The following is a 10,638-nucleotide window of genomic DNA, read 5'->3' on the forward strand; positions in this document are numbered from 1 at the left end:
TCCTAAATCCTTTTTTAGTTTTGGGTAACTGACATTTATAAAAAATCATAATGGGATATTGCCCCAGAGACGGATTGGTGCATCTTGGAGGATCAAGCATGCTATTAATCCTTCCTGCATTGGTAAAGGCACAAGTGAGTTGAATTTGAATGTAACAGAGAATTGGAGGGTGGATGCACTGAAAAGGGTAAACCAATCTACACCCTGTGCCAGACTGTCAGTTTAGTGAAGTAGACAAACATGTGATTGTCTTGAAAAATGCCCTCAGAGGCTGTAATAAGTTTCATGTCAGTGCGACCACTGAATGAGACACATCATTCACCGGCCTTCTCTCCCGTCAAAAAGGTGGCAAGGTGGTTACGTAGCATGGCTAATAGGTGCTAAAAGGCTAAAGCAAAGCAATTAACATCAAATTCAATTCATCAGCAAAAGATTCTTCATCATTCTTGACAATGCCATCATAACTCGAAACTAAAATGGTACGACTTGTGACTCGACTTGAGACTTGTTGGCTGTGACTTGTGACTCGACTTGGGACTTGCTTCATCTTTGACTCGACTTGACTCGGGACGCGAGGGCAATGACTTGAGACTTGCTTGTGACTTGCCTAACAGTGACTTGTTCCCACCTCTGGTGGCTACGTAGCATGGCTAATAAGTGCTAAAAGGCTAAAGCAATTAACATCAAATTCAATTCGTCAGCAAAAGATTCTTCATCATTCTTGACGATGCCATCATAACTCAAGTGAACGCGCCATGTGTTTCTGCATAACCCCTAGGGTTCACTTCTCAGAAACAACCGTGGGGACAATGCCCCCACTACTACCTCCGCGGCAGTGTGCTCAAGACTTGGCACGAGCGGGATTTGAACCCACTGGCGGTGCGCACAGAGGCTTCTGGGCTCTAGCTTGCACCCCTACACTACCAGTCCTGGTCACATTTTGGCAACTTTGATTCTCCTATTTAACCTTGAGCATGTGAGTTAAACCTCAAAAATCTTTTTAAATGCTTTTTCCTCATCTGGGCTTGAACCCACAACCTTCAAGTGCAGTGCAGGGGCTTATGTCAGCAGCTCTTCCACTGTGCTACTTCACCAGACACTAACCAATCCTTTGTTTCTCGTATTTAACCTTGAGATTGCTACTCAAACCTCAAAACTCGTTCAAAGCAGAAGCAATGTCTGCATGAAGGGGCATGAACCCACAACCTTCAAATGCAGTGCAGGCTTATGTCAGCAGCTCTTCCGCTGTGCTACTTCACCACACACTAAGCAACCCTTTGTTTGTTGTATTTAACCTTGAGATTGCTACTCAAACCTGAAGTAAAGCCAAAGGCTCAAACCCAAGACTGGGCTTGAACCCACAACCTTGAAATGCAGTGCAGGCTTGTGGCAACAGCTCATCCGCTGTGCTAATTCATCACACACTAACCAACCCTTTGTTTGTTGTATTTAACCTTGAGATTGCTACTCAAACCTGAAGTAAAGCCAAAGGCTCAAACCCAAGACTGGGCTCGAACCCACAACCTTGAAATGCAGTGCAAGCTTGTGGCAGCAGTTGTTCCACTGTGCTACTTCACCACACACTAACGACCCTTTGTTTCTTCTATTTAACCTTGAGCATGTGAGTTAAACCTCAAAAGTGTTTTTAAATGCTCTTTCCACATCTGGGCTTGAACCCACAACCTTCAAGTGCAGTGCAGGGGCTTGTGGCAGCAGCTCTTCCTCTGTGCTAATTCACCACACACTAGCCAATCCTTTGTCTGTTGTATTTAACCTTGAGATTGCTACTCAAACCTGAAGTAAAGCCAAAGGGTCAAACCCAAGACTAGGCTTGAAACCACAACCTTCAGGTTCAATGCAGGCTTGTGGAAGCTCACCACACACTAAGCACCCCTTTGTTTCTCGTATTTAACCTTGAGACTGCTACTCAAACCTCAAAACTCTTTCAAAGCAGAAGCGATGTCTGCATGAAGGGGCATGAACCCACAACCTCAGACAGCAGGTTGGAGCATGCAGCCCTTCAGTTGTTCCCCTATGCTATTCAAGCACATGCCTCATTGTGTCCGTTTCTCATATTAGACCTTGGGATTGTTTACTCAACCTCAAAACTGTTTCAAAGTTTACAGTTTGAAGCACTGACTGCAACCAAACCCTCCTTCTGAGAGAGCAGGTTTGAACTGAGGATCCTCCACACTTCAGCCTTCCTGCTATCTCCCTGCACTGTTCCACCACACACCTGCTGATGCTTTTGAATCCAACCTCAATTCTCATAGATTCTCAGGCTGGAATCCACAACCATTCCATACCGTTATAATAGAATTGCAGGTCAAGTAAAGTCATATAATGGCATTTCTAATAAAGCCCTAGTTGATTTCACTACTTTTATGCTGTGATCCTTATTTCACTTTTTTCGACATGTGTGCTGATGCCTGCGTGTGAATTGAGAGGATCCATACCGACTCCCCTATGGAGCTAAACCAGTCTGAAGGTCCTCCTCAGCTGAGTGGAGAATAAATCCCGGAAGAAATAAACACGTTTGACACACGGCACCTTGAGGAGAGAGAATCAAATCCCAAATGTGGATCAGGAAGGTCAGCTTTGATTCCACTAGAGACACCAGAACTCACCATGATTCACAGTGTCACTGTTTGTTTAATTTAAAATTAGGGCCGGGACTTTAGCGCGTTAACTACGATTAATTAATTACAATGTGAATTCAGATGAATTAATTACAAAGCCTCTAATTAATTAGATTAATATTTTTAATCGAGTCCCTGCCCTAGTTAAGAGGTAAGTTTGCATTCTGCTTCTACTTTGAAAATACAATGTTTGAAATGTTAATGATACTGGGGTCTCTACTCCATGCCATAACTGCTCATAACTGTTAGATTCTAAGCTGCTTGAGGGCATGATACTTCTACTTCTACCACTTTACCCGTTCCCATGACTGGTCTGTGGATGTTTGGACTACTACTACTACTACTACTACTACTACTACTTGGACTAGTTTCCACTGCCAACAAAAAAGATGGAAAACACTAGACAAGTAAGACCGACTTTAATTGCTGCTATCAGCATCATTATTATTATTTCAAATATGAATCACATTTACTATTACTATCCTCATAAACCAACATTACCCATAAAGTCTTTGCAATTTCCATGGAGGTTCTACCTGATGGTGGTTCTATCTGATGGTGATTCTATCTGATGGAGGTTCTTTCTGATGGTGGTTCTATCTGATGGAGGTTCTATCTGATGGAGGTTCTATCTGAGGGTGGTTCTATCTGATGGAGGTTCTATCTGAGGGTGGTTCTATCTGATGGAGGTTCTACCTGATGGTGGTTCTATCTGATGGAGGTTCTACCTGATGGTGGTTCTATCTGATGGAGGTTCTACCTGATGGTGGTTCTATCTGATGGAGGTTCTACCTGTCCCCACATGAGGATCGATCTGAACACGTATTATTCAAACTCGTTTTTTTACCACAAAAAAGTTTTGTTCCCAGAGACTGAACAATTCATTTCGGTAAAATAACCCAGTTTTCTCTTGTTGCTCATCTATGATTAATAACTAATTCATCAGCTGTTAATGGTTTTAATGAACTATGTTCAACTCCATGGAATACATTTCAAGTGTGTGATAAGGTGCAATTGCAATGATATTAAACATTAATTTAGAAACGGACTAAATAATAACAAAACCGCTCTTTGAATTTCATTGGTTTATTACATGAGTGATATCAGACCGACAGCCAATGAGAGGCGGTGGTTGGAGCGCGGGTCAGAAGTAGGGCGTGGGGTCGCTCTTGTCGCACATCTGGACGTGGACGTGTGAGGTGATTCCTCTGTAGACGGTCTGCATCGGCATCATGACGCCGATCCGCTGGCCCTTCCTCACGGACCCAGAGACTCGGTCCGGCTGGACGTAAAACAGCTTGAAGCACAGACCTGTGGGGAACTGCTGTTAGAACGAAGGTACTAACACTAGGAGCATCGCGAGCGCCGTTAGCAGCTAGCACATGAAGCAGCCTGAGCGCCATTAACAGCTAGCACACGAAGCAGCGTGAGCGCCATTAAAAGCTAGCACACGAAGCAGCATGAGCGCCGTTATAAGCTAGCACACGAAGCAGCACGAGCGCTGTTAGCAGTAGCACACAAAGCAGCGTGAGCGCCGTTAAAAGCTAGCACACGAAGCAGCACGAGCGCTGTTAGCAGTAGCACACGAAGCAGCGTGAGCGCCGTTAGCAGCTAGCACACAAAGCAGCGTGAGCGCCGTTAAAAGCTAGCACACGAAGCAGCACGAGCGCTGTTAGCAGTAGCACACGAAGCAGCGTGAGCGCCGTTAAAAGCTAGCACACGAAGCAGCACGAGCGCCGTTAGCAGCTAGCACATGAAGCAGCCTGAGCGCCATTAACAGCTAGCACACGAAGCAGCGTGAGCGCCATTAAAAGCTAGCACACGAAGCAGCGTGAGCGCCGTTATAAGCTAGCACACGAAGCAGCACGAGCGCTGTTAGCAGTAGCACACGAAGCAGCGTGAGCGCCGTTAAAAGCTAGCACACGAAGCAGCACGAGCGCTGTTAGCAGTAGCACACGAAGCAGCGTGAGCGCCGTTAGCAGCTAGCACACGAAGCAGCGTGAGCGCCGTTAGCAGCTAGCACACGAAGCAGCGTGAGCGCCGTTAAAAGCTAGCACACGAAGCAGCACGAGCGCTGTTAGCAGCTAGCACACTGCTCGTGGTTAGCTTTGAGCAGTCGGCTCATATTGACACACGTTGGGAGACACCCAAGGCTGCTTTACGTGAAGAATAGCCTGCTGTATGTCGGCATCGTCTGACCTTCTCCACGCAGGTTAACGCCGCTGTTGATGGCCGCCTTGTTGGCGTCGGTGTAGACGGTGACTCGTCCTTGGAGAGTCACGTCAAACGGAGCGTAGACAGTCGAGCCGTCGTTGCACACAATGTCCAGACCTTTGTGTTCCCTGGTCCCTCTGAGACATGCAGACACCCCAACTTTAAGACACACAGGGACACACCTGAATGTGTGCGTGGTCGTTTAGAAGTTGTGTTACCTTCTTGCTCCATAGTGTCCCCGTCCCCAGCTGTCTGATGTCCTCCTTGTGTTGGCAGTGTTTCCACTGCAGAGTTGACCAAACTTTACGCCGTCACACACACACACACACAACACGGCTACACACACACACACACACACACACACACTTGTTTTTATCACATTGACTTAAATGAAGATGCAGGAACTTCATCGGAAACCTGTGGGTGCTGAGACATACTTTACAAAGAGGGGACTTCAATCAAGTGTCCCCACAATGCATGTTAAATTGATAAAAAATAAAATGTCTTTCTTTACCAGAAAAGAACAGATGTAACACAACGTATATTCAAAATGATTCTCATAACACAGTTTAAAAAGCTTCCTATCAGATCAGATTCTCACCCAGCAAGACAACGGCGCTCCTCATCTTCAAATCTGAATGTTGGATCCTGATGAAGAACTTCTTTGCTCTGGCTTTATAAAAGCTGCTGCTCCTCTTTCAACAACTGGGAACTTCCCAGATTCACATGTTTTATTATTTCACAACTAAAGAGGAGATGATGAAACAAAGCTCAGGTCCGTGTTGCTGATGTTGACTGACGGCAAACATCACCCTCTGACCCGTCCTCACCTTTAATTCACCAAACTCAGGAGTCCACAGAATTTCATCATTACAGAAACTCCCGTTTTGCTTTGCTTTAAACTTTAATGTTAAATGTCTGTTGCTTTTAAATAATAAAGAACTATTTGTAAAAGAAAATTGCCTTATTTATTCAACTTTGTTTGAATTCATTTCATTTCTCATTTTACCTTTCCTATTTGTTTCTGATGCTTTTCTTTTCCCTTAATAATTCAAAAATGAACAAACATGTTAGAAAGAATGAGAACTGTGTTCTTTCTCTTTTGTTTTATTCCTATTTGATGTGTGTACACTCTTTCTTAGTGAGCTGGTTCGTATCTGACACTTTTTATTCTGCACCATGACCATGGAAGCTTCTATGAGGTCATCATTCAGAGATCTGAGTACCGATCAGATAACAATGTCTGATCAATAAGCTCTTTTCTCACAGCATGAGTAAATCAATATTAATGCTTTACTAACAATCTGTAAGAAATAAATAGATATAAACTCATCAATCCGACTGACAGCAAATATCGCTGCAACTATTTTATAAACAATTCAAAGTAAATGATTTGAATCCCTGAGAGATAAAATGTGTCCATTACGAATGTTTTGAATACACAAACGTGGAGAAATCGACACGAAATACAGTTAAGAAGTTTGTCTGCGGCTTCTGAACGAATCTCCAACAACAGAACATTTTACGTGAATTATTCTTAAATAAACTGTTTTTTAGTGATCAGCTGACATCAAATGACGCTTCAGCTTCCTTCCTTACAGACGACTTCAGAGACTACGGAGTCATAACTGAGTCCAGCGGCCGGTGGTGTGATGTCATCAGAGGGTCAGCCCCTCGCTGATGGGCATGTTGATGTGTGCTGTCAGCAGCGGGGAGCTCCGCCCCTCGTGCAGGACGAACACCTTGATGATGTCAGAGATGCCCTTGTCGCTGGTGCACTCCACAAAGGTCTCCACGGGGTAGACGAGCCCGGGGACCAGCAGGGGGATCCTCATGTATGGGTTCCTCATGCGGTACAGGCCCTCATCGTACAGGAAGCTGACGCCCAGGTTGACCGCGGGGCGCCGCGCCGCCGTGTTCTGTATGTTGAGGGTGAGCTTGAAGGCCGGGCCCAGCCCCTGCACCACGGCGTTCATCTTCAGCGGCTCGCTGGAGGACATCGGCGTCAGGCTGCACTCCAGGGCCTCCACGTAGGACTTGGCGGCGGAGAGGCGCAGGCGGCTCAGGTCCATCTGGAAGGCGCGGTGCATCGCCACGCCGCTCTCGCGCTCCCTCAGCGTCTGGTCCACGTACAGTTTGGTCTTCTTGGGCACGTTGAGGCGGACGCTCTGGGACGCGGGCGGCCCCGGAGCGCCCTCCCGTTGGTCCAGGGCTGCGGTCCTCTTCAGGATCTTCACCATCAAACCCCCTCCCTTGGTGGTCAAGACCAGAGTCCCGTCCTCGCGTCCGTACCGGCCAAAGCAGATGCTGGTGACCACGTCGGGCGTCTTGATGATGCTCAGCAGGTTCTTATCCTGGTACAGGTGGACCTCACAGTTGGCCAGGCCCACCAGAACCGCCTGGAAGCCCCTGGTGGGGAGGTCCATGGAGGCCAAGGTGGTGATGGGAGCCGTGAGGACGGCCTTCCACAGCTTCTTCCCCTGAGGGCACAAGCAAAAACATGATCTTCATGCTACATTCACAAGGAGAATGAACTGCAGCCCTCCATCATCTGACCTTCTGGGTGAAGCCCTGCAGGCTCTCGTCAGTGCAGCCCACCACCACGTTCTTCCCGATCCTCACCAGACCCACCGGGTGAGACGACAACTCGATGCTGTACTTCGGTTTGTCAAAGTCCCTGAACAGCGGGTCACAAAGCAGACAGGTGAGTTCTCAGACAGGTGTGATCTCAGACAGGTGAGTTCTCAGACAGGTGTGATCTCAGACAGGTGTGATCTCAGACAGGTGAGTTCTCAGACAGGTGAGTTCTCAGACAGGTGTGTTCTCAGACAGGTGAGTTCTCAGACAGGTGAGTTCTCAGACAGGTGTGATCTCAGACAGGTGTGATCTCAGACAGGTGAGTTCTCAGACAGGTGTGATCTCAGACAGGTGAGTTCTCAGACAGGTGAGTTCTCAGACAGGTGAGTTCTCAGACAGGTGTGATCTCAGACAGGTGAGTTCTCAGACAGGTGTGTTCTCAGACAGGTGAGTTCTCAGACAGGTGAGTTCTCAGACAGGTGTGATCTCAGACAGGTGTGATCTCAGACAGGTGAGTTCTCAGACAGGTGTGATCTCAGACAGGTGAGTTCTCAGACAGGTGTGATCTCAGACAGGTGTGATCTCAGACAGGTGAGTTCTCAGACAGGTGAGTTCTCAGACAGGTGAGTTCTCAGACAGGTGTGATCTCAGACAGGTGTGATCTCAGACAGGTGAGTTCTCAGACAGGTGTGATCTCAGACAGGTGTGATCTCAGACAGGTGTGATCTCAGACAGGTGAGTTCTCAGACAGGTGTGATCTCAGACAGGTGAGTTCTCAGACAGGTGAGTTCTCAGACAGGTGAGTTCTCAGACAGGTGTGATCTCAGACAGGTGAGTTCTCAGACAGGTGAGTTCTCAGACAGGTGAGTTCTCAGACAGGTGAGTTCTCAGACAGGTGTGATCTCAGACAGGTGAGTTCTCAGACAGGTGTGTCTCACCTGCGCAAGATGTAAATGTTGCCGTTGCGACATGCTGCCGTGATGCGAAACTCCACATCGAACTGCCCAGTGACGTCCATCATGGTGGGAGCGGCCGGCAGCGACATCTTCAACAGAAAAGGTCTCTTACTTACTGCTGGTGAGTTTGGCCACGTCTCATTGGCTCATCCTCTGCTCAGTTGTCATGGAGACAGTTTAGGTTGTCATCAGGTCCCCTGATTGTTAAACCCTCTCTGTGACTACAGAGCAAGTCCACAGCCAATGAGATGTCAGTGGTGTAATATCATAGTGAATTGCCCCCCAGTATTTATCCCTGTGGTACTTAGTTAGACTTCAGCTGCAGCCCCAGTGTGTGATGGGAGTTTACTTTGGAGAGGATGATGAAGGCCTCGGGGTCGAGGACGAAGACCTCGCTGCTCTCCGTCCCGATCACCAGGCAGCTGACGCCATCCTCATCCGCCGTGCTCTTCTTCAGTGTCCCGATGCAGGTGATGACAGTCTGAAACACAGGCGACCAGTCAGAGCGAAGGGGGGGGGGGGGACTCTGTAGCCCACGATGCCAACGTTACAACAAGCTTTGTACCTGCCGTCTGATTGGCTGCTGCTTGTGCAGCTGGACGAACTCGTCCATGTCGCCAGCCTCCAGCGAGAGGAACCTGAGTGAGCGGACGGACAGCGGCACTTCGGCCGTCTTCCTGATGCTCTCCAACATCTCCCTCAGGGTCAGGGGGTCAATCTGACCCTCCCTCGCCTGCTGCCACACATCCTGACCAATCAGAGCACAGCACGCGTCACAGGTGCAGATCATCTCATGACACACTATGTGCTCCCGAGGTTTTGATATTGAGGTATCTGCTATTAAACCAGGAGCTCAGTAATAGTTATTAACCACAGCAATAAAAGTGTTGGACAAAGAGTAACCAAACAGTAACTGCGTTTTAACCAGGGCGCTGCGACTCATAGCAGACACCACCGGACAGAACCAGACCTGCTCCAGGGAGTTGACCTCTAGGCCCGGCAGCGTGAACTTGAAGTAGGGACGCAGGTTTTTGTAGACGTAAACGCAGGGGCCGGACGCCACGGCCACGGCGGGGATGCGGGGCTCGTGCAGGTCCATGAAGAAGGCCACCAGACCGGCGGGCAGGTCCAGCAGGGTGCTCTCGCTGGTCAGCGCCGTGCCCCTGTAGACCTTTAGCTTCATGCCCGACGAGCCGGAGCCCAGGTCGCCCACCACCAGGCGGCTCTCGCCGTCACCGCTGAGGTCTGCCAGGTCCACGCAGGACGAGAAGGTGTGGAGGCCGGCCACCGGGTCGTAGTGAGCGTCCAGCCACTTGCCCCCCCCGTCGGCGTGCGGCTCCACCGGCGTCATGACGGCAGCAGCTGGATGGAGGGCAGCTGATACAGGTGAGACCAGGGCGAGGGAGACGCGGTTATTCATTGCTTCACCTGCCTGACAGTCTGTCTGTCTGCAGTCTCAGATCTGGTACTTTAATAATACTACAACTGTGTAAAATCATTCGCTTTCTATTAAAAGTATTGATTGATTAAATGTATTCGTATTATTATAACGGATGTTTCTGGATTGATATTACTGCAGTAAGTACAATATTTAGCTCTGAGATGTAGGGTGAGAAGTGAAATGTAGTGCATTAAATTACAAGTACCTCTAGTAATGTATACTTGAGTGCAGTACCTGTAGGATATCAGTAGTGATGAAGAGTATCGACACTTGTCAATAACGGGTAACGACGCACTCTTACCGTTGTCAAGGAAACCAGTATGCTGCGTCTCCTCACGGTTAATCCTGACCTCTTCTTCGTTGGTTTTATTGTTAGTTCAATTTAGAGCCGTGGGACGTGTCTTCGATATGATAAATTACTAAAGTAGCAGCTAAATGAACTGCTAATCCAACAAATCCGCTTCAAATCCTCTTCTGTTCTCGGCCAGTTTGGTCGCTTGCTGATGACGTCGTTCTGAACCGACGGTGTTTACTTCTTCTTCTGGTGTTTCCATGTGAACAGCTTTGTGATGCATGTGTGATGCATACCGCCACCATTAAATTAGAAATACTACAAAATGTCTTGAATTACTCTGTCACAATGAACGTTTTAATTCCACACTGTTAAAATACTTGGCCACATATACATTCGTTTGAATTTACATATACAAATAACGCGAAGTAAAACCAAAAAATGAAATAGTCTCGCGAGATCTTCTACGAAACCTGAGTGACGTTTCATTATGCCAGCTACCTGATTGGTCCTCCGGTT

The 10,638-nt window shown here is 47.8% G+C and overlaps 2 protein-coding genes across 3 annotated transcripts; both read right to left on the reverse strand.

Moving 5' to 3' along the window:
• Window positions 1-3,709: 3,709 nt before the first annotated feature.
• LOC119213091 (leukocyte cell-derived chemotaxin-2-like) lies at window positions 3,710-5,605 on the reverse strand. Its single transcript, XM_037464120.1, has 4 exons — window positions 5,455-5,605; window positions 5,072-5,189; window positions 4,839-4,990; window positions 3,710-3,950 (listed from the first exon to the last, which is right to left on the reverse strand). The coding sequence occupies exons 1-4, from the start codon at window positions 5,477-5,479 to the stop codon at window positions 3,784-3,786; spliced, it is 462 nt and encodes a 153-aa protein (XP_037320017.1). The 5' UTR covers window positions 5,480-5,605; the 3' UTR covers window positions 3,710-3,783.
• A 143-nt stretch (window positions 5,606-5,748) lies between these two features.
• On the reverse strand, window positions 5,749-10,374 carry bbs1 (Bardet-Biedl syndrome 1). Of its 2 annotated transcripts, none has more exons than XM_037464119.2 (7): window positions 10,129-10,374; window positions 9,357-9,748; window positions 8,952-9,134; window positions 8,736-8,867; window positions 8,369-8,475; window positions 7,410-7,530; window positions 5,749-7,333 (listed from the first exon to the last, which is right to left on the reverse strand). In XM_037464119.2, exons 2-7 carry the CDS (start codon window positions 9,735-9,737, stop codon window positions 6,512-6,514), a joined length of 1,746 nt encoding a protein of 581 aa, XP_037320016.2. In that variant the 5' UTR covers window positions 9,738-9,748; window positions 10,129-10,374; the 3' UTR covers window positions 5,749-6,511. The 2 variants fall into 2 exon arrangements, with proteins under 2 accessions (XP_037320016.2, XP_037320015.2); XM_037464118.2 differs by having other exon boundaries at window positions 9,357-9,763.
• Window positions 10,375-10,638: the final 264 nt, after the last annotated feature.

This window comes from Pungitius pungitius, chromosome 21, assembly GCF_949316345.1.
Source record: "Pungitius pungitius chromosome 21, fPunPun2.1, whole genome shotgun sequence".
Taxonomy (NCBI): Eukaryota; Metazoa; Chordata; class Actinopteri; order Perciformes; family Gasterosteidae; genus Pungitius; species Pungitius pungitius.

Excerpts from the sequence above, each read along its gene's own strand:
- LOC119213091 (XM_037464120.1), bottom strand. The coding sequence starts at position 5,479 with ATGAGGAGCGCCGTTGTCTTGCTGG. Across the intron at positions 4,991-5,071 it reads GGACACTATGGAGCAAGAAG|AGGGACCAGGGAACACAAAG; the intron begins GTAACACAACTT and ends TGCATGTCTCAG. Across the intron at positions 3,951-4,838 it reads CGTTAACCTGCGTGGAGAAG|GTCTGTGCTTCAAGCTGTTT; the intron begins GTCAGACGATGC and ends AGTTCCCCACAG.
- bbs1 (XM_037464119.2), bottom strand. The coding sequence starts at position 9,737 with ATGACGCCGGTGGAGCCGCACGCCGACGGGGGGGGCAAGTGGCTGGAC. Across the intron at positions 9,135-9,356 it reads AGGTCAACTCCCTGGAGCAG|GATGTGTGGCAGCAGGCGAG; the intron begins GTCTGGTTCTGT and ends CTGATTGGTCAG. Across the intron at positions 8,868-8,951 it reads AGCAGCCAATCAGACGGCAG|ACTGTCATCACCTGCATCGG; the intron begins GTACAAAGCTTG and ends CCTGTGTTTCAG.